General features: G+C 52.7%; 6 protein-coding genes across 6 annotated transcripts; 4 read left to right on the forward strand and 2 right to left on the reverse strand.

Moving 5' to 3' along the window:
- Positions 1-134: 134 nt before the first annotated feature.
- Positions 135-4,471, forward strand: SMAC4_05331 (uncharacterized protein; the record flags this gene model as incomplete). The annotated part of the gene is made up of 3 exons (XM_066090268.1): positions 135-161; positions 253-2,876; positions 2,930-4,471. 3 exons carry the CDS (start codon positions 135-137, stop codon positions 4,437-4,439), a joined length of 4,161 nt encoding a protein of 1,386 aa, XP_065946846.1. The 3' UTR covers positions 4,440-4,471.
- An 87-nt stretch (positions 4,472-4,558) lies between these two features.
- SMAC4_05332 (uncharacterized protein) lies at positions 4,559-6,123 on the reverse strand (the record flags this gene model as incomplete). The annotated part of the gene is made up of 1 exon (XM_066090269.1): positions 4,559-6,123. The coding sequence occupies one exon, from the start codon at positions 6,121-6,123 to the stop codon at positions 4,678-4,680; it is 1,446 nt and encodes a 481-aa protein (XP_065946847.1). The 3' UTR covers positions 4,559-4,677.
- A 467-nt stretch (positions 6,124-6,590) lies between these two features.
- SMAC4_05333 (uncharacterized protein) lies at positions 6,591-8,134 on the forward strand. The gene is made up of 2 exons (XM_003346390.2): positions 6,591-6,873; positions 6,933-8,134. Exons 1-2 carry the CDS (start codon positions 6,641-6,643, stop codon positions 7,747-7,749), a joined length of 1,050 nt encoding a protein of 349 aa, XP_003346438.1. The 5' UTR covers positions 6,591-6,640; the 3' UTR covers positions 7,750-8,134.
- A 719-nt stretch (positions 8,135-8,853) lies between these two features.
- On the forward strand, positions 8,854-9,627 carry SMAC4_05334 (uncharacterized protein; the record flags this gene model as incomplete). The annotated part of the gene is made up of 1 exon (XM_024655716.2): positions 8,854-9,627. The coding sequence occupies one exon, from the start codon at positions 8,854-8,856 to the stop codon at positions 9,625-9,627; it is 774 nt and encodes a 257-aa protein (XP_024511559.2).
- Positions 9,628-10,277: 650 nt separating this feature from the next.
- SMAC4_05335 (uncharacterized protein) lies at positions 10,278-12,441 on the forward strand (the record flags this gene model as incomplete). The annotated part of the gene is made up of 3 exons (XM_003346392.1): positions 10,278-10,561; positions 10,724-11,966; positions 12,082-12,441. The coding sequence occupies 3 exons, from the start codon at positions 10,278-10,280 to the stop codon at positions 12,439-12,441; spliced, it is 1,887 nt and encodes a 628-aa protein (XP_003346440.1).
- Positions 12,442-13,821: 1,380 nt separating this feature from the next.
- SMAC4_05336 (uncharacterized protein) lies at positions 13,822-20,032 on the reverse strand. Its single transcript, XM_003346393.2, has 3 exons — positions 18,243-20,032; positions 15,690-18,177; positions 13,822-15,630 (listed from the first exon to the last, which is right to left on the reverse strand). Exons 1-3 carry the CDS (start codon positions 19,086-19,088, stop codon positions 15,296-15,298), a joined length of 3,669 nt encoding a protein of 1,222 aa, XP_003346441.1. The 5' UTR covers positions 19,089-20,032; the 3' UTR covers positions 13,822-15,295.
- Positions 20,033-21,395: the final 1,363 nt, after the last annotated feature.

Consider the following 21,395-nt stretch of genomic DNA (forward strand, 5'->3'; position numbering starts at 1 on the left):
GAAATTTTGGAGATGGCGCTGGGGCGGTCAACAGTAACACAGCTACACCTTCCACTAACACTTTGTCAACCATCACTCTTTGGTTTGTCGCAACATGCATTTTGGCTTTTAAGATACCCAATCTCTACTTCAAAATGGGTGTAAAGAACGCAGAGACCAGGGTAAGTTAACAGGGTTTTACATTGACTGCTTACCACCACCCACCCCCAACATAACACTTCCAACTAACACCACCTTCACCACCACCCATAGACAGGCGAGGTCGCCCTCATCAAGACCATCCGCGCACTCGACGACGGCAGCGCCGACGCCATCAGCCAAAGACTTGAGACAGTATGGAACACATTATCGAAACACAGGGGAGGTAGCTTCCATGCTGCCGAGGAAATGCTACTGCGATGGCTCCTCAAGAACATGTCTGGATCTGCTGCCATCAACGACCAAGTCCGACGCTTTCCTCTATCCTGGAACATCATGGGCGCAGTCTTCGCCTGGATCCCGCTTTTCTCCCTAGCAAAGTCGCTTGCCGATCGACGATTCATTGCTGTCCTGCAACAGACACTCAAGGACATCTCGACACCACAGAGGGAGGCTCGGCAGGGCAAGAAGGGCGACTTAGATGTTGAGATGAAGGACGCCACATCAGATGAGACTACAAAGAACTCGAGGAAACGAAAACGGACGACAGCTGCGAAATTCGATCTCACAAGTCAGCAACAGGTTGCCGGATGCCTTCAAACCGCCGAGGCTGTCTTCGAAGCCCTTCGAATCCTTCTATCACGATGCGACATCAAGTCAACCGACGGGCTACCAAGTAACCGTATGGGTGCCGAACACATCAAGTCGCTCTTCTCTTCCTCTGCTTCGGATGTTATGCAGATGCTGGTCCCAGTCCTTTCCATCTGCAACTTTGCCGCCGAGAGTGACGAGCTCGAGTCGTCCAAGGAACAAAGCACATGGATGTCCACTTTCTACACCCTCTGGGACCTCCATCTCCAAGGTCCTGAAGATGCCTCGGCCGTCGCTGTCTCGCTGTCTGGCCTGGGCGCCCATCTCCTCAGCAAGCTGACGGCCACGCCGCGCCACTCATCCCTTACTATCGACACCACCGTACAAGAGCAATGGGCTCGGGACCTCCGCCGCTTCCTCACACGAAACATGATCCTCCCTGCCCGAGCGGCTTTCCTGAACAACCGGGCTCAGGATGTCATCCAAGTCGCTACCCAGATGTCCTCCGACTTCGCCTCTACCAACTACCCTGTTCTCTTCAATCTCGTCACTAGGGCACCGCACGTGCTAAGCGAAAAGGCGACAAAGAAGGATTATGAGGAGTGGATACAGGCTGTATTTGATGGAATCCTGGCGGCTTTGAAGGGTGCTGATATCAGCAAGAGTCAACCTGCTGTTGAAGCTGTCCTGGAAATGGCGGCCGACCAGCAGCTCCCTCTATCAGCCGAGAGCTTGCGCTCCGTGTGCAAGGCATACGGGCTTCAGGGGGATAAGCTCAACTGGAAGCTACACCTTTCCATCGCCAAGCTTAACCCGGATGTGTTCTTGGTCACTCAAGACGGACAGATGCTTCTCGACCAGGCTCTTGCGCACACTTTCTGCACTAGGGAGAGGGAGGAGGAGAACTTCGACAAGGCGACCGAGTTCCTCATCCACCTCGTCAATGGCCATGCTCGGGCTCGTGATCTGCAAGGATTCATCAAGACATGGCTCACATACCTTGATAAAAATGAGCCGAGTGGGTTCCCCTGGACAAGTAGCCAACTAGCGAATGCTGTCGCAAAAACCGCTGAACAATCTCTTACTGTCAGCCAGTTGGTTGATATTCTCAACTGGATCGATGAACAAACGACGAAACAAAAGGGTGTCAAGATGGTCATTCTTGCGGCTATCGCAAACGCACTCTCCCTGGAAGCATACATCGATGCTGCCAACATGCGCACGTTCGAGATCGTCGCCAAGGAGAAGTTCGAGAAGAAGGAGAAGTCTGTCATCTCTACCGCTCGGTGGACTGTTGCTGAAAAGGCCATCAGCCGGGCCACGGTAGCAGATGCCAAGTCTGTCTGGGGAAGCGTTCACTCGGACCTGAAATCTACGCTCAAGCGTTCGGAAACATATTCCCCTGAGGTTTTCGCTGCCTTCAAGTGTTGCGCAGCGGCTTGGGTGAGACTTGCTGACGATGAAGATGCAGCCGCTCTGACTAGCTCGTTTGTTGACAAGCTGGACAAAAACGATGATACCAAGGGTGCCGTTAGCAAGAGCTCCTACACAACTTGGATCCTTGAAGGATGCCCTCACTTGGTCAGCCTTCTGACAAAGAAGCAGTCTGCTTTCCCACCAACACTACTCAACGCCCTTACTTCTTCTGAAAAGGACAAAAGCCGGACTCTGGATAGCGTTCAAGCTCTGGCCCAGCAGATTCTGGAGAATCAGAACATTGTCGGCAACGAGAAGGTTATTGGTGGGCTGGTTGACAAGGCCGTTTCACTCATCGAGAACCCTAAAGGCCCGGAGTCTTTGATTGTGGCGAGAGGCGCGATACAACTTTTGCTTGAGGTGCCTACGGAGGCATTGACCAGGCAACAAAGAGAATCCGCTATGAAGAGGCTGGTCTCGCAGTCCAAGAAGGTTGTGGACAAGCCCAAGCACGTCGATGCTCAGTATTGGTCGCTTGTGCTGAGCTTGATGACCAAGCTCATGTCAAGGCCCACATTCTACGAGGATATGAAGTTCGACGACCTGGAGACCGCTGGCAGGTGTGTCCGGAAGATCTACAAGAAGTCCGAAGAGAAGGGGTCAACGGAGACGATCCTCCAAGAGCGCGAGGATTACCGTCTCTTGGAGGCGTTGGCCACGTCAACCATACGGTATGTCCAGTCTGAAATGGTCTGTTTGTTATGAAGTACTGACATGTTTACAGGCAAATGTATGTTGCGAACCCCGAGGATCGTGAAAAGGCTTATATCGCCAATGCCTTGACCGTGCTTAAGTCCGAGTGTGAAGAGGCCTACATCGCACCGCGCCTCGTGCTGCTGCGCGCGTTTATCCTCGTGGCCAAGGAGAACGAGAAGACCAAGGGTGAAGCAGACTCTCTTGACCTGCTCTCTATGGTAAAGCCCATCATCACATCCAAGAAGTGGCGTGGAAAGAAGCTACTGCCCTTGCTGTTGGCTTTGAAAGCCATAGACGTCCTGGAGGCCAAGGTTGTCAAGAAGTTCTCTTCGGCGGTTGGTACCCTGCTCAAGGCTAGCAATTGGCTACTCGAGCATGGATACCAAGCCGGGTGGGAAGTCCGCACCTTCATCGCTAAGCATTTCAGGGAAGAACTAGGCGCACCCCTTAAGATCGCCACCGACGCTCAACCTGCAGCTGACGACAGTGACGAGGAGGGTAATATCACTGAGAAGCCAGGCTCGGTGACCGCAGCCTTTGAGAAGCTCTCAGTGCTCGAGTATGTCGACGTGGTAGTCAATAGTGTCGACGAAGACGCCAAGCTCGGCTACCTCAAGGAGCTTCTCCTCGAGGAAAGCGAAACCTCATGCGCAAGCAGCCGCCTCCTTATCGTGGAGAGGTTGATCCAGCACATCAGCGGCTCTCGCCCACCTGTTCGCGAAGCCAATGATCCCTCGCAGGGACAGTTCGACCTCGCCCACGCCCACACCCTTCTCTGCAGCCGACTCTCCCAAGCCACCACCTCGCCAGCACAGTTCATCCAGATCGCCAAGATTGTCCACCTCCTCCTCGACAAGAAGGCCCAATGCATGACCCAGTGGAACATCGACTCGACCCTCAGCGCCGTGTCCGCCATCGCCTCCGACGTCTTGTCCGCAACCATGCTCGCCACCACCCCCAGAACCTACGAGTCTCTCTGCCACCTCGTCGAGATCGTCATCAAGCGCCACAGAAAGCGTCTAGACGGGCACTTCCACATTTTGATTCCGGCCTTGCAATCCCTCCTCCGCCGCCTCATTTCTTCCGCCTCTTCCACATCCACCTCCCCCTCTCTCCTGTCGGACTCAACAAAGGAACACCACGCCAAGCTTTTGTCGAGGCTCTTGACGCTTATTACCGAACCAACCGTTGCCTCCGTCTCTTCCCGCTCTTCTGCCTCCAACAAGGATCAAAAGGATCACGAACACAACCATCATAACCAACATCAACCCCTCGACAGCGAAAAAGACAAAGCTAAGCGCTACGCCGGCCAGCACATGTACCTGGTGCTGATGGCGTACGTAAAGCTTCAGCTGGAGTTTGTGGTGCCCCTGGTAGTCAGGGAGCAGCTGGAGACGGGCATGTTTAGTATTGTGGATATCACGCCCGCGGAGGGCGAGTTGAGGATCATGAACGATGGCATGGATCCGAGCGGACGGGTGATCTTTAGGGAGATGTATAAACGGTGGGAGAGGTTTGGGAAGTGGTCTGGTGTGTAATCAATCGGGGTTGGGAAGGGGTTTGGAAGGGGTTTGGAAAGGTGTTGTTGTATTGTTTGTGTTATATTGTATATGTATATAGGGATGGAAAAGATACCAATTTTAGTGTCTTCATACCCTAACCGGGAATGCCATTTTGCTTTTGGTCGCTTCGATATACCTGAACTGACTGAGATGACGCTTTTTATGTAGTCTTCAAGCATCCCATATCCTTAACGTCCGCATAACCTTTGCTACCTTAGCTGCTAGAACCACCGCCCCTCTGCTCCTGTAACCTCTGCCACTCCCTAGCAAACTCCCGCATGCCCCCTTCACCCGCCATACTAGCATCCACCACATCCTTCGGCATCTTATGTGCCGAGTACTGCGGCGAGCTGAAGTTGTACGCAGCCGGATCATCCTGCTCCACCAGTCTCAGCTCAACCTCGTCTTCCTCGTCTTCCTGCTCGTCATCATCCTCCGTCGTCTCGTCATCAAGATCATCATCCAAGTCGTCCTCTTCTGGCTCCGTAAGGTTATCATCTCCCCCAGCAGCAGCCGCCCCTGTTGTGGAGAACCGTAGCCTGACGGTCTTCTCCTCTTTTCTCTGGGGTGTTGTTGTTGTTGTTGTTGTTGTTGTTGTTGTTGTTGTTGTTATTGACTCCGCCGCCATCCTCACCTCTGCCTCCAACAACTCCTCCCACCCAAACAGAATCGTATCCGTCCTCGGCGCCCAGGGGTTAATATCGATCAGCCTTGCTCTGGCCAGTCTACTTCTCACCTCTGACGTCTCGTCCTCATCGCTGTCTTCGGAGTCCGACCGGTACGCCGCCTCGGGGATGTAAACGTCGAAGCAAAAGGACGAATCGGGAAAGGTGGACTTGAGCTTGGTGTTGAACAGCTCGCGACAGCGCGCGATGATGGCAGGCCGCAAGTTGCGCAGAAAGGCGTAGTAGTTGAGGTCGCGCTGGGTGATGGCGATTAGATGGCGGTCTTTGACGAAGCAGCGGAATTCGAGAGAGGGGAGCGGGGAGAAGAAGGAGCGGAGGGCGAGGACGGGTTGGAATGGTTGCTGTTGTTGCGATGTTGTCGAGGAGGAGACGGAGGGGACGCCAACACAATCGTCAAAAGCGTGGTCGAGATCGTGGCTGATGAAGGACGAGGACTTCAAGAGGATGTAGATGTCGTTGGCTGAAGTGCACTTCACCGTGTTGGGGTGGCGCGAAATCCAGGTCGCGTCCTTGGGGCTCGACCAGTTGAGCTTGGGAGCGACGGCGCCGCCGAGGGCCTTGATGGCTGCGTTGATGGCGTTGTGAAGGTCGGGGAAGCGCTTGTTGGGAGGCAGCTTGGCGGGGGTTGAGTCCTCATCGTCTGAGTCGGAGTCGTTGTCGGCGTCGCCGGGGTTGCGCGGGGGTGCGGGGATCTCAGAGGAGGGGACGGTCGGCTCCCAGTCGTCGTCATCGGAATCGTTCTCGTTGCCGGGCTCGTCGTCGGCGAGGATGATGCCGTCTTCGCGGATGTAGGAGACGAAGTCGCGACTGAGCGGAATCACGCGCGAGCGGATGCACGAGGTGCGGTACTTGGGAAACCAGTAGTCGTAGGAGCAGTGGAGGATGTGGTCCCGGGTGACGGGGGGGAAGGCAATTTCGCCATCTTTGTGTTGCGGCGCGTTGGCGGCTTCTAGCATGCCTTCGAGAGCAGGCATGATGGAGGAGCTTGTCGAGGAGTGTTGGGAAGTGTAGTAGTGTTTTTGGAGTTGCGCAAGACGTGTAAAGGTCGGATGGAGCTATATAGCCGTTGAAAGTGTTCCAGATGACTCAAAAGTAGATTGCTGAAAGTATCGCAGAAAATGAAAGATTGGATTGTCATCAAATTTCGCTGCGGGGCAAATGTTGAACTTTGGAAGATCCCAACGGCAAAAGGGACTCTGCTAAGAAAATCGCACCCCGCAGGGTCAAGAGTTCGAGAACGTCAGTGCCCCACTCGCCCAATGACTCCACATTCCAGGCAGGATCCACATTCTAGGCAGGATCCACAATTCTGCCGGCGCATTCAAAGCATCTAACTCGGCAACTCCAACTGTGAACTGTCAAACTTTCACCGCCTTCAGTGTTAGCGTTACCTCAATTGATCACCACCCAGAACTGGGCCAACTGCTGCTTTCTTCCCTTTTGCATCATCATCATCAACAAAACCGTTATATCCCCGAAATCTTACCAACAATGTCCGACAACGTCGGTCTCTCCACACCACGTGGTAGCGGTACCTCGGGCTATGTCCAGCGTAACCTCGCCCACTTTAACCGTCCGCGCGACAACTTCCAGTACCCGCCCAAGGACTTTGACAGCCTAAAACACCAACCGCGCCAGCCAGACCAGGGCCTTCTCGAGCATGACCGCAAGCGCGAAGTCGAAGTTAAGGTGTTCGAATTGCGCGACAAGTTGGAAGAAGAGGGGTAAGTTGCTCTCAGGTCTCATCACCAACAGGTAACTAACTTGCTAACGCCTTCAACAGCGTCGAAGAAGATGAAATTGAAACCCGCTGCGGCGAACTCCGCCAGAAACTCCTCGCCGAAATGGAGCGCAACCAAAACAGCCGCGGCGCGCCTACCGGTCCCCGCAAGAACTTGAAGATGCACCAGGTCCACGAACTAGCCGACGCCAAGATCAAGGAGAGCGAGCGGTTGCGCCAGGCGCTCAAGATTAGCCGGGACTACCAAGAGGGAAGCCACTGGAAGAAGCAGGAGGAGAGGCTGAAGGGCGCGCTTGATCGCGAGGCAAACGGTGGCAGCAGCAGCAGCAGCATGGGGCCACCGCCCGCACCAACTGGGCCGTCTGGCAATCGTGACCGTGGTGGTGATCGTGATCGGGGTCGTGGTCGTGGTCATGGCCGCAGAGATAGGGACGAGGGCAGGCTGAATTCTAGTAGGGAACGTCGTGCTCCTCCCAGAGATTGGGACAGGCCGCCAACTCCGAGGGGAAGGGGTGGGAGAGGCGGAAGAGGAGGAAGGGAGAGGGAGGTTGACAGCTACCGAGGTGCCGCTGGAGGTGGTAGGGACAGGAGCAGGAGCAGAAGTCCCATCAGGGAAAGGAGTCGCACGAGGAGCCCAGTCAGGGATAAGAGCCGGTCCAGAAGCCCGATGAGGGAGAGGAGCCTGAGCAGGAGCCGAAGCCGCAGCAGGAGCTACAGTCGGAGTCGGAGCCCGCCCCCCAGAAGGGCTGGGGGCAACCACGGTCGCAGTCCGAGCAGGAGCAGGAGCAGGAGTTACAGCCGGTCTCCGGATAGGGACCGGTATCGGGAGAAGTACAGGGATCGCGAAGACCGCGATTAGCTTTGCGGCTGAGAAGAGACTCGGATGGGCCGGTCATCAAAAGCTAGCAGGGCTGAACGGGGACAAAAACGACATCGGCTCCTCTTGCAGAACCAACGTACCTGGCAACAACATCCTCGTACTTCCAGCCGACCTCAGAATCAGTGTTATACCAAGAAAGCGTTTCTGGGCTTGTGATAAATATGTCCACAATAGGAGTTATGGCGTTCTCATACGGGTGAGAGCTTTTGCGGCGGATCGAATTCAGTACCAACTAGGTCAGGAATTAGCGAAAGGCTCTGCGTTTAGGTGCGATTAGAGGAGGATGCTCACTCTACGCAAGCACTCTTACGTAAAATTGAGTTACCACATGTTATTACATATTCGTGAATCCTAGTTCTTTCCCAGTCTGGCCAGACGGACATTGACCTCGGCATTCCTTCAATTCTGAAGCGACGAGGAGACATTGGAGCGGGGAGAAGACCAACCATCTCTTACGGAGAGATGGCCGACTGGTGTGAGAACAAGAAGCACATGCGATTTCAGATACCTCCAACTCGCTCAACAACTTGTACATCGGCTTTAGAGGTACATGATCTACGGCACAAATCCCATACAGCACTAACTGTGTACATGGAGTACTTCAAGATACCACTTCTCCAACTCGAAGGGGGAGGCAGGAAGGGCTGACGGGGCGCACAGTGTAAGACCTAAACGAACGGAAAACGTGAGTGAGCTTCCCCGTGGTCGTATTTACACTACTGTAACACACTACTGGATCACGCTGCAGTAGAGTGGCAGGAAGCAGGTGGCCTTGGTGAGTTTTGATTGAATAGTGTCTGTGTATCAGTGCAGCACAGTCACTTTAGTGGATTGACCCTAGAACTACTCGATAGCATGTCTAGTACCATCCGGTTGTTTACGGCGCGTCATGTAGGTGTATTGATGCGGCTCTGTCCCCTCCTCGTATGTTGACCACGCCTCAACCCACTCTACTTCGGAAACATCAACATCAGTAAACAAGCACTGTCCTCACATCAACCATATGGCCGGTCCATTCCTGGGCTACACCTAATGGTCCAATGACTCATTTCCTTACGCTCAAGCCCCGGCTACAGTTCTAATATGCCGGTATCAAAGAAGAAGATGAAGGGCCAGCAGCAAGGGACGAAGCCCGACAACACAATGGAGCTTAGGACCAGGCCTCAGCCGGTTTCCCACCAACGGCCGGTGGACCGAATGACCAAGAGCGAACGCGTGAGCGCTGCGCTTGATGACTACCTCTATAATAACCCTGAGGATTTCGATTTGCGCGTTTATGCCACGCGGTATGACGTGAAGATTGGCAGTCTCAGAGTGAGAAAGTGGAGAGGGGAGTTGAGAGATATGGAGAAAAAGAAAAAGAGTCCAATCGAGGCTCGGGACGGCGATGGGGAAGTGGCAGCAAGGCCAACCACAGCGACAACAAGACCAGAGCGGCAAAGCCTCATGCTTCCCAAGGCAGGTAAGAGAGCCTCACGAGAACGCGTCGCAGCCGCCTGTGACGAATATATCCACAGCGATCCCTCGGTGTCTGGCCTTGTCATCGCTGGAAAGTACGGGCCACATCCAAGCACCATGTACCAGAGGATAGCCTTGATGGGGATTTCGAAAGGTGTTGTTGCTGGAGGCGGTGGGGATAGCGGAAAGAAGGCCAGGAGCGGAAAGGCCAGTAACTTGAGGAGTAATCCCCCGAGATCAACAGGTCGACAACAAGAATTCCGTCATATACTGGCGGCTCGCCCACTAGGCGATTCGATTATAAGTGTTAGGCCGCGTTTACGCTATGGGCAACACATGATTTACATTGGCAGTAGGCCTCGGTTTGCCCTCGGATTAATGGTTTTGGTGGACAATTAGGGCACTGCTCTAAATTTTGTATGCTAGACTCACCGGTGCGGCACGTCTCATGCCCTACGGGAGGCGGAAGTAGACGTTAAAAATAACAACAACAACAACAACAACAACAAGGTCGACAACAAGAAGCCAAAGGCAGGCCAGGAAGTTCAAGCAAAAGCATCACATCACCAGCACCAGTACCAGCCTCAGCACCAGCAACGACCACGGCCTTTGCAACAAGGGAACAAAACCAGGCAAAACTTCCAGCCGAGGTAAGAGCCAGAGCGGATCGCATCAACGCTGCCATGGAGTACATCATCAACCACAATCCGGGCTATTGTTACAAGTACATCGCCAAGAAGTTTGGCGTGGGCCGTCGGACACTCTTCGGAAGGGCCGCCAAGTTGAAGAAAGCTGGTATCAAGGTCCCACCCTCAAAGATTCCGGGAAGGATCTCTGGAAAGCAGAACACCTACAATACTACTACTGACAGTAGTAGGCATAAAGGGGGACAAGCCCAACAACACCAACTGCAAAACCCCAGTGCAGGCTCAGCAGAAGAGGCAATAGCAGCGATAACGGCAGAAAAGAAGAAGAAGAAGAAGAAGAAGAAGAAGAAGGAAAACGAGAGCACGGAGAAGACGCCTCCTACCAAATGGGACATTTACAAAATGTCCAAGCCCCAACGCGTCGACGCTGCCGTTGACGAATTTCTTAACGACAATCCTGGGCAAAGTATTCCGTCCATTCTCCAAAAATACGGCCTCGATCACAGCACTTTGTATCCGGGGGTTACCGCGATGGCGGCGCGAGACCGGGATCAGGACGGGAACACTGGGCTTCGGCTTAATAACGGCGGCGGCGGCAAAAGCAGTTTAACCAAGCTCCGGACCAGTAGTGGTGGCACTAATGGAAGTGCTGCAAAACTCTCTACAGCCACACAGAAGAAGACCCAGTCACAGCCACAACCACAAAGAGACCGAGATCTAATAGGTCTCAGAAGCAGCAACCGAATCAGAGACCGAAAAGCACAGAGAAGCACCAGCACCAGCAACAACAACAGTACCAGCAGAAACAAAAACGATGATGACATGCCCGATATACGTTAGATGACCAGAGGTGAACGAGCTGACGCCGCCTGGGAGGAATACCTCTCCTACAGCAACGATCAGCGGCCGAAGTCCAGCTATTTTGCGGAAAAGTACGGGATTCACAAGAGCACCATGAGCGCGAGCAAAACAGCTTTGAAGAAGCAGGGGGTAGATGTTGAGCTTTTGCTTAATCAGGGGTCTGATAATGGCAAGGCTAAGGCTAGGGCTACTGCTAAGGCTAATGCTAATGGGGTCGGGAGAATGACGGCAAGGGCCGGAGCTGAGGTGGTGGATTTGATGAGCGATTCGGATTTGGAGGAGTTGGAAGCGGAAACAGAAGAAGACGAGATGATTGAGGTTGAGAGCGACGTCATCCGGCCACAGCCACAAAAATTATCGCTCACACGTCGTCAAATCACGTCTATGGAACTATCAGATATCCAGGAACGATACCTAGTGAATTGGTACGTTCGCGAGGAATCGCTAGGGAGAGGAGCACCGACTCGGGCGAAACTCACCAGTATGGCCTTGTCGTTGCTGTTTGACGGGCAGAAACCACAGCTTGATCTTGGAGAGGAGGAATGGTTGGATGTGATCATCCGACGGTTTTTGGCACGCAATCCGGAGATCAAGGTGATGATGGGTGAGGGGGGAGGAGAAGAAGAAGAAGAGATGCCGGTGGGATGTGCGCCAGCGCCGGAGGTGAGAAAGAAGGCGAAAGAAGGAGTAAATATATTGTGGGAGCCAACGGCTGCGGAAGCAGCAGCGGCAGCCGCGACGATGGCTTACGTATCTAATGATCAAGATGATGAAGAAAATGACTTGGAAGACGAGGAAGACGAAGATGATGATGAATCAGCTTCCGAATCAGAAGACTCCGAAGAAGACGACTCCGACTCCGACTCCGACTCCGACTCAGACACCGACTCTGACACATCAACAACCGACACCTCGACCTCGACCAACCTTGACCACCTCTACAACCAAGTCTTCGTCGACTCCCTCTTCGTCAAACTCGAGGAGTCCATCCCCTCTCTACCCCTACCTTCTTCATCTCACCTATCGGATGATAATAGGACTCTTCTACCAACACCGCAATCCTCGCAGGACATCAAACAACACTATCTCTCCGCTCTGCAACGCTCATCTTCGGCAACGCAGACTGCCCAAATTGTTAAAGCCCTATGCACTGAAGCTGGAAGGGCTTTGGACCTCAAGAACTCTGAGCTAAATGTCTTGAGAGAGAAAGCGGAGCGGTTGGAGGGGGAGGTCAGGGACTTAAAGGTAAAAGTTGGACGTCACGGGTACCGATAATGCTGATTCTGGTCCTGCTGGTCTTGGTTCTGGTCTTGGCTGCGCGCTGTCTTCCGGGCTGTCTTTCGAGGACAAGGAGCAGGACCAGGAGGAGCAGGAGCGGGATCGGATGCAAGAAGAAAAGGAGAGGTCTATGAGCATAATAAGCATGAGGCTGCTGGACGGCGTGGATATGAGCATGATGAGCATGAATAACATGGTAGATGAGGAGGAGAGGGGTGCGGCGGCGGAAAGGAATGCAACCACTACTCATAAGGGGCCAAGTACTACATCGACGTCTTCAACGTTATCACCTTTTCGCTCAGCCACTACAACATCCTTGCCGCTGCCACCGGAAAGAGGAAGAGAAGGAGGAGGACAGACTACGGACAAGGACAAGGACCTTCCACTTCCTGGTGATGTTCACGAGCGGCTTTTATCGGATCACTAGCTGGTTGAGATGGAAAGAGGATCCGACAAACCGGAGACTAGCCCGGTGAGAGGGAGTATACAGGTCGGAGGACGAGGAGGCGAGGAGCTTGGTCAGCGGAGCAAGGAGAGTGAGGAGAGTGAAGGAAGTGAGAGTCAGAGTGACCGCAAAAGCGAAGGCGAAAATGAAAATGAGGGAAGTGACAGCATAAGTCTAGGATTTCTCAAAGATACCTCGACGATGATTGTCTCGCCTTCCGATAGCAGTAGGAAACGGCGTCCGCGTATGGTGGATATAGAAGTGGTGCTTGAAACAAGGAGAATGTTTGACTATGCTCACTTCGAACATATAGGCCCATGGAAAGAATAAGGATATAAAACAGGGCCCGGAGCGAAGAGGAGGAGAATAACGGAGAGATAAAGAGGCAGATGAGACGGTCTCTTGAGGGTCAATTGTTACTCATAGGTGAGTTTGTGTAGTACTGTAACTTTACGCAGGTCATGATATTCAATGGGGCGTATGGGTAGCGCGTAGCAGAAGCGCATCATGATGATAAAGAGAGAAAAAAAAAGGGGAGGGGGGGAGAACTCTACCTCTACGTATTTACTTACTGGCTAACGAACGATTTCAACTCATCGTCATGCATGGTAGATGGAAAACTGTAGAACATACACAGACTTATGAACAGAACCAACAGCAAGCATGCACTCTCCACATGGGAAAAATTTCAATAGAATAACATCCTGATATGTATCGCATGTTACTTACATAGGGCAAAGATATCTAAAATGCGTTTCTTGTCCTTTGGTTTATACACTACATTGAAGAAGAGAAGGTAAAGAAAGCATCCATGCCCACCCAATACCGAACACTAAAAGCACAGTGTCTAGCCTAGCATGATCCTGAATAACCTAACTTAAGACGGGACTCTTAACAATCCCAAACGCTACGCCCTACCGCCAGTAGTAGGTTCCCGGAAACCACTACTAATGACGGCAACCTCCGTCCCATGTAGGTGACCATTCCGCCTGCACTATTGAAATAGTTTCATGATATATGTAAACACTCCCCATTACGACCTTCGGTGATGGGGCGTTATGTAGTAACAAGCCAACAACATCAGGTATCCAAATCGTCTGTTCCACGCACCCAACCAAAGAGGAAAGCAAGATGTAAAAAAGAAAAAAAAAGAAAAAAGGGGGGTGGATGGGCGTGTAGTCGGAAGAGAACAAGTTGCTGGAAAATCCGGGGAAATGCGGAGAACAAGGACAGGGGACAGGGTACCTCTAAGGCATAAGGCGGGGGCCGGGGGGGGGGGGGGGGGCCATTCGGAGTCATCAAGGTCTGGGCCTGACTGGGCCTCGGTCTCGGCAACATGGAGGAGACATACATATGTATCGTAAGGTGGGGAGAGGGAAAAGTGTCCGAGATACGGGGACATGTGCCTCTGCGCACTTTTTGGAGGTGATGCTCACCGGTCCGGTGTGAACAGGTGTGTGTGAAAGAACAGATTGCATCTTCTTTTGGTTTCGATGCTCAAGCTAGATCTAGGTAGGATTTTGTGAGAGTGCTGGATGGGCGTGTTTGGTTCCGCAATTGTAAGGAGTCTAAACATCAGTGTGCAAGTCCCCCTTTCACAAGTAAACAAAGATGCACAACGCCTTACTTGTATCAATACCAACATCACCACGCTTGAATAAGGCTTGCAGTAACCCATCAGAGAAAAAATGTCTTTGTTGAACCTTAGCATTCCACCCCATCCATAGATCCATTGAGCCTAACCCATACGATATGATATGTGTAATGGTAAGTAATGGTGTACACACCTTGCCGTTCCATATAATGTTTCCCCCCCATATAATTGCTTAGAGTGATGCTCTTTCGACACGAAATCTTCTGACAACCAAAGAGTACCCCAAGTACATCTATGTCCCTCTCTTCTCTTCTCGTCTTTTACATCGAGACAAATAGCGTTTAGATATATATATCCCATCTCAGAACCCATGTGCTCATCCTAGACTTCATCTCGTGGTATCGTTCTTCTGCAGTGGACAGCCGGCTGCGTTTGCGTTCCTCATCCGAGTCAGCCAATGACCTTTATCTCAGTCCACCCCACGAACAAGTCGACTACCCCTCTTGCTTCATTAAAGAGAACAGAAAGCGTAGGCTCTTCCTCGGATTCTTCTCTTAAACTTGGCCTTCCACAGGCGTGTGTTGCTTCAGAGGCACCCGGCTTCCTGCGTCGATCAAGTTCCAGCGGTGTTGATGATCCTCGTTGACGCATTGTGATCGCACTGAATGACCTCCCCTGTCATCCAAAGGCGTCCAGTACGTTACCATAAAGTAACGAACTAATCCCAACTTCGATGTTCCACGACCCGAGTGTTTGGAAGATGGGCTTGTTCCCCGGGCATCTTAGGTCTTGAAAGATGCCCACAACTGCACGGTCACATTATGTTTAGACAAAGAGTTTACCTCGTGATGGGTATAATATAAATGACAGAGCGGCTTGGCTGGCGTGAGGTACTCTGTAGCGCGGCTCGTAAGGAAGACAGCTAATCGGAGCGTTTCCCGCTGTGGTATTTTCGACAAAATCAATCGACGTGAAAATGGCTCGGCGTCGAACGCAAGATGCGTGGGAGGTTGTTTGGATCATAGGAACCCAGACTCGGCCAAAACTCTGTAACGCAAAACCAAAAAGCGTTAACGATCCGCGCAAAAACAATGCAAAGGGGTGAACGTGTCGGCCCGGTTGAATCCAGGGCCACAAAGGGGCGTAGGAAACGACAAAGCTAGGAGTGCAAGCCAAGTTCAGTGATGTCCGGAGAAAGTACGAGCCCGGCCAAGATTGCGTGCCCATGCCGTCCTCCTTTCATCACCTCACCAAGAAAAAGGCACCCCCATTCACAGCCACCTGGCGTGATTTTGGCTCTACGTACCTGACGATCTTCTCATCTTCCCTCTCACGGGGCTCGATTTGCAAGCTCTTGTCGTACATCTCGTGCACGTCTCCGGCGGCCTGCATATTGGACAAAATATAGTCCTGGAGTTCGGATACTGGCTGTAGCGAGTATGCGACGTTTTGATATTGCTGGATATCTCCGATAACGTCTGCGGTCTTCGCCCGCTTTGCAAAGTTGATCTGGTTCGTCTTCTTCAGAATAGAAGGGATACCATCTTCAATGAAGGTAAGATCCGTAAGGTACACGCCTGAAAGGTAGCTCATGTTAGCATTCAAGCAGAAAATGGGGGCTCGCTAGGGTTCTTACCAAAGAATGGAATGCATGGAGGGTTGGATAGATGTAACGCCTCTCTGTATTCACCAAAGTTCTTAGTACTGGCCATGAGCTTTCTCATGGTTTCGAGTGTCGCAAGGACACGTTGAGGGATTTGATCCCATGTTCTCTTCAAGCGGGCAATGGGAGCGGTTCCCAATGCTGAAATGATCGACGTAAGCGTGGAGAAATTGTTGAGAGCCCGGCACTTATCGGCGACGGCAACAAAGTGCTTTATGACGACAACACGCTTCCTAACATCGGTCTGCGCCAAAATCATTTCTGCCACCCAGTTGGTCATCTGGTTAGAGTGCAGAATAAGGGCCTTGACATTGGGTGCTGGTTCTGGCTCCCCTTCGGCAACCTTCTTCTGCCACGTCTTGTTGAGACATTCTGTAGACTTGATCTTGCCGTACAGACGCGACTCGATAATGGTGAGTTGACGAGCAAATTCAGTGACATCGATATCCAGAAACTTGAGCTTCTTCATATTCTTTGGCATGATTGGCGCAGGGGTATTCTGATTGACCGTCTGGATCATGCGACGAACGTTGACTTCCTTGCCGCTCAGTCGCTGGTCCAGGACGGTGATCAAGCCTTTAGAGCCTGGTGTCTCTGTCGACTTCACTGTGTCATTGGCGAAGTTGTAGACATCGCGGATTAGCTCTTTTGTCTCATCACTCTGATCTTCCATCCAGAAGTTATCAAACCAGTTCTTGAGAATGTTGACCACTCGGAAGCGGATAAGCTTCTGCTTGCTGTCACGCCACTGCTCAAACTGAGCATGAGTAAGGCCCTCGGGTGGTTGGATGCCGAATCTCTTTACGAGTAGCTCGAACAGTTCGCGAGCCGAAGTAAAGGACTTGTACGTCAACAGGAAGGTGTTGTTGAAGTTCGAATCAAGCTTGTCGTGGCGGGTAAGCTGCTCCACCAAAGCGAGGAGAGTACCACCCTTGACGACGGGCGGCTGCACCTTTTGATCATAAGATATATCGGCTTCGTAATCCAGACGCAAGAACTCGGGCGTGTCATCCACAGGCTGGATCGGGGTGGGATCCTCTCCGAAGAATTTCTTCATCTTTGACGGGTCACCCTTCCGCTGGAATGAAGGAGCAGTAGGGTCGCCCTCTGAGAATGATGCTGAACTCATCAATACCGGTCTCAAGAAGGCAGAGTCAGTCCTCATGTGCCGCTCATATGGCAACGAATCACCTCTGTTAAGCGGTGCTCGTTGAACAGGTTCACGTGCACGAGCCTCTGCCTGTTGCTGCAAGACCATCTGGACTTGCTCTGAGAGTAGTTGGAGGGAGAAGCCAATGTGCGAGGAGTTGGTCTCCAATGCCCGAGCACACTGACGAACATAGTCTAGCCTCTCTTCCAAGGCATGGCCCCGAATCTCGGACCATTCGTCGGCGAGCGGGCCAGCGACGGCCTGGCAGCCAAGCACCAGGTCGGATATGTTGTCATACAAACTTTGCTTGTTTGTCGCGAAATCAAGGAGCTGCGGCTGCTGGAACCCGTTGCTACCAAGGCAGGAAAGGTCAATAGACTCAATCATGGCAATCCATGGCTTGAACATGTCCACGACCTTGCCACCGGCAGCGCAGATGTTGTTGCCGATAACTTCGTGCCTGAAAGGAGTCACCACCTTATCCGTGACAACCAAACTCTTGTCCAGTTCGCGAATGCTGGAAACCAGCATACGCTTCAGCTCATCCAGCCTTTCCAGCAGTTTGTTGTCGAGAATAGCAGTGGGCTCCACTACACCCTCTTCGTCATCGAGGAAATTGGAAGTAATGGGGTCGTGAGGGCCGAGGCCATTGGTTTGCCAGCTCCCGCCAGAGTTGGACCCAATTACGAACCCAGGGAACAGCCGAGGAATGTCTTCACCCCTCTGCTGCCTAGCAACTTCGACATAGCTGTAAACTCCCATCAGGACGCCATCAGCCTCCTGCAGACACTTTTGGACAGACTCGGCGTTGGGCCAATCGGCAGCGGCAATGTGCGAAGAAATCACCAGCTTGGAAAATTTGGACATCATGTCTCGGAAATGAGGGTATAGCGCCTTGTTGGTCGAAATGATGGAAGGTTGGCCGGAGTGGTTGTCGGTTGTCCCCGAACCAGCCGCCAGAAGAAGGCGCAAATGGTCGGAGATGTCTTCGGCGCGTGCAACGTACTCGGACCGATGGTTGTTCTTGATGGCCTCTCGATACCGATCAATTGCCTTCTTCATATTGGCAACCAATCGACTCCAAGTGAGAGGTTGCATAGTACCGTCGTCAAAGAAGGATCGAGGGATCGTAGCGGCGGTGGGGAGGCTGAAAGTCGCGCTAGTGAATGCCGTCGTGGATGTCAAGGGCCCTGGATGATGGGTACCGTTCGAATACGTATCGTTGCGGCCCTTATTGCCGGAGGGCTGTCCGTTAATAGAGTCCATGGACGTGGAAGGGGAGACGCCATCGTAGAAGCGGCGGTTCTTGGGCTGTATTGGAGTGAGCCCGTCATCATCCTATAAAAGGCGGGTGTAATCAGGTCTTGTAGACTTACGAGTGATCCTCTGGATGCATTCATGAAAGCTTCGCCCTCAACTTCTGAAGCTGAGGTGATATCGTCTTCGTCCTCTTCATCCTGGGTCAAGCCGCGTGCCATCATCTCGGGAGGCGGTCTGGTCCTTTCGGGTATCGTCACATTCATGCGGTCGCGGGGACCGGTCTCGTTAATCGATGCAGGCGACTCTAGAGGTAATTCATTACTGCTTTCGCCGGTCATGGTGTTGTAGTAGAATAAGCGGCCGTCAGGGGTGGCTTGAGGGATCCAGAAATCAGCCCTGGATCGATCGCCATCGGTGCCCTTGATGGGAAGAGAGTCGGGGTCATCATCGCGGTCCGACGCATCATCCCCGTCGAAGCTTTCCTGGTAGACATCATGGTCTTCGGCCTCTTCCTCTACTAGTTGCTCGGGGGTGGCGTTATCCTCGATCTCGCCGGGAGCTTCATCGGGACTAGGAATTACTTCGCAATAATTACTGGGAAACCACCCTCTGACACCGTTGATAACACCATCCCACCAACCACTTTCGAGCTGTGTGATAACCTGGATTATGTCGCCCTCGTGGAAGCTAAGACTGGTCCTGTCGTCCGCCTCGTAATCGTACAGCGCGCGGACATACGTCGTGCCCGCGGGCACCGTGCCTACAACGCCATTCATGGGGGAAACAGACTCGGTCGCAAAATAGAACGAGGAGTCGTTGGGATCGACCAGAGTCGTCGCGTTGCTTAGGTGGGTGGCAGCGGGGTCGCGTCGATCGTAGGTTGCCTTCTGCGACTGGGTATTGTAGGAACTGGCGGTATTCTGACCCTGAAGTAGCGACACAGGGGTCTGTGTCATTAGCATATTGAGAGTGTCGTGGTAACGGATAGAAGCAAGCGATGGTGTGGAATGTTAAGGGTCGAAGATCATGTTCCGGTCGCTGAGCCTCGGGTGGTGCAGGCAGGTGATGTACAGTAAACTGTGCAGGAGTCGAGCGTCCAAGGTGCGCTAGCTATGTCGCCGTAGGTGAGATGCTGATGAGGAACAAATGCGATTGCGTATCGAGCCGATAGGCCTTATCCCCTATTTTAAAAAGTCTGATGTCGGCGGGAATTAGATTGGAACCTGAAGGGTGGTCCAAAGGTTTAGTGGGCGCTAGAGGCAATCGAAAGAACAGTTGTCGCGACAGACGATCTGAGTGGTTGGAAGGCTGAGGCGTCGGCGGGTAAGGAGTGGTAAGAAAGTGAGGCAACACGGACGTCGATTCGCCGACCGCTACTTGGTGTGTGGTGGTCTTTTGAAAGGGCTGGATGGCTCGAAGAATAAAGAGTCTAGCGAGAGAAAGGGCTGATATGGAACATATAAAGTATAACCGGCGTGATGATGACGGTGGTCCGAATTCCTGTCGGTCGCGACACGTCCTTGTCTTCCGAGTCTTTCTCTGTTCTTCTCGTGTAGTTTGCGGGATCGGAATGCAGCAGAAGGGGGTCGGTCGAGGCTAGGTTGCTCTTGAGATTGCCCGTTGGATGTTTGTCGAGTTTGGATGGCGATGACTCGATATGATGTCTCTCCGTGCCCGCGTGCGTGGCCGGGTCGCGAGCGTCCAGGGGGCGGTTTCTGGCAGTGCTGTCGAACCTGAGTGGATGAGTGGTCGAATCGTCTCGTCACTTCCCCGGCATCCGATTTGGGCTGAGAGTTCAATGAAGAACCAGCAAGTCGGAAAACCTGGAGGTATGCTCGACGACGTTGTTCGGTTGGAGCAGAACTGAAAGACTGCCTAGGTGAAATGCATTGGGCGGGGGGCGTCTCTTTTTGAGAAGGGAAGGAAGTCAAGAAGAGCGGGAGCAGAGAGTGGATGGCCTCGCACTGCAGTGCGTGTGGTAGGACGAATGGACAGTCGTAGACTCGTAGGGAGCACTGGGCACCTCCAGACTGGACCCAAGTCCTCCACTGTGGGAGGGACTGAGGGTCCTCACTCTTTGCGAGTCCCTCTTTCCCGCTCTTTAACGGTTCTGGGCCTTTGATTGGCTCGTGCTCACTTCGTGCTCTTGAGCTGATTGGTAAGGTAAGGGGTGGCCTGGATGTGGGATCCATCAGAGTATGGACCCTTTCGGCTTCCACTTTCCCTCCAAGCCCTCCCCTCGCACGAGCCTCGTTCAAGAAGAATGGGAGGGAAGTCACGCATTGCTCGTTCCGTCCTCATCCCCTCGAGGCTTCCATTGGCTTTTTGTTGTCGTACTTCTACTTGCTCAGTAAGGTACCTACCTGCTGTCTCTTTACTTCCGAACAGCAGTAGCAGTTCAGCAGGTTGAGCTCCCCCACTGCATCATTCCGCAACTGGAGAATGCCACTTCTGACAAGTCTCTTTTGTTGGCCGTACACATCCCATTGGTGACAAAGAAATGCTAACGTTTGGTGAGGGCAGTGATTGGCAGCCTCTTTTGCAAGCCAAAATGGCAGCTACCCCCAGAAAGGGAAGCACGGCCCCCACCATGCAAGTCACTCGGTGCTGCAGTCGGGCGGGCAGTCAATCAAATCGTCGAGGTACCTGGGACGTCCTCGCACACGGAGAAAGGTACCTTGTTTGGACATGAGTGACTCCAGTCTCGAAGACGGGGAGCTGAGGAGCCAAGACGATGGCGTACAGTTGGTGAGCTGCCGCGGAGACACTGTGTTCTTTCCGTCTTGAGAAATCACCAACTGGACTGCTGGACTCTTCGGTTCGCTTAAAATGCGATGCCATGCTTTATCCAGATGCTAATTTCTGCAAAATAAAACAACAGTCGGCTTTTCCATGGATCATAAAATATTGTTTTCCAAAGTCAACATCCCGGAATGAAGATTCGACTTCGGCTTTCCAGTTCAAAAACCCGCAGGAAACGATCGGAAACCGCAAATGTTTTCGTTGCGGTTGCCGGTTTCGTATAGTAGCACTTTACAGGCTTCTCTCACTACAACCTCGCTGAAGAGTACTTAAGAGGGGCACCTCAGCTGGAGAATACCTAACAGCGAGAGAAATGCTTCGACATGTTGCATTCTCCTCCTCTTCACCATCATCAACCATGACACGCGGCATGGTTCCCGGTAGTCTGGCAACCCAATTACCATTCCATTACAATCACGGCGGCACGGGCACCACCGTGACAATGGACAATGACATGGCTTGCAGTG

Source organism: Sordaria macrospora, chromosome 4 (assembly GCF_033870435.1).
Source record: "Sordaria macrospora chromosome 4, complete sequence".
In the NCBI taxonomy this organism is placed as follows: Eukaryota; Fungi; Ascomycota; class Sordariomycetes; order Sordariales; family Sordariaceae; genus Sordaria; species Sordaria macrospora.

Coding starts and splice junctions, on each gene's coding strand:
- SMAC4_05333 (XM_003346390.2), top strand. CDS start 6,641: ATGTCCGACAACGTCGGTCTCTCCACACCACGTGGTAGCGGTACCTCG. Junction 6,874..6,932: donor GACAAGTTGGAAGAAGAGGG/GTAAGTTGCTCT, acceptor CGCCTTCAACAG/CGTCGAAGAAGATGAAATTG.
- SMAC4_05336 (XM_003346393.2), bottom strand. CDS start 19,088: ATGCTAATGACACAGACCCCTGTGTCGCTACTTCAGGGTCAGAATACC. Junction 18,178..18,242: donor ATGCATCCAGAGGATCACTC/GTAAGTCTACAA, acceptor ACTCCAATACAG/CCCAAGAACCGCCGCTTCTA. Junction 15,631..15,689: donor TCCATGCATTCCATTCTTTG/GTAAGAACCCTA, acceptor GCTACCTTTCAG/GCGTGTACCTTACGGATCTT.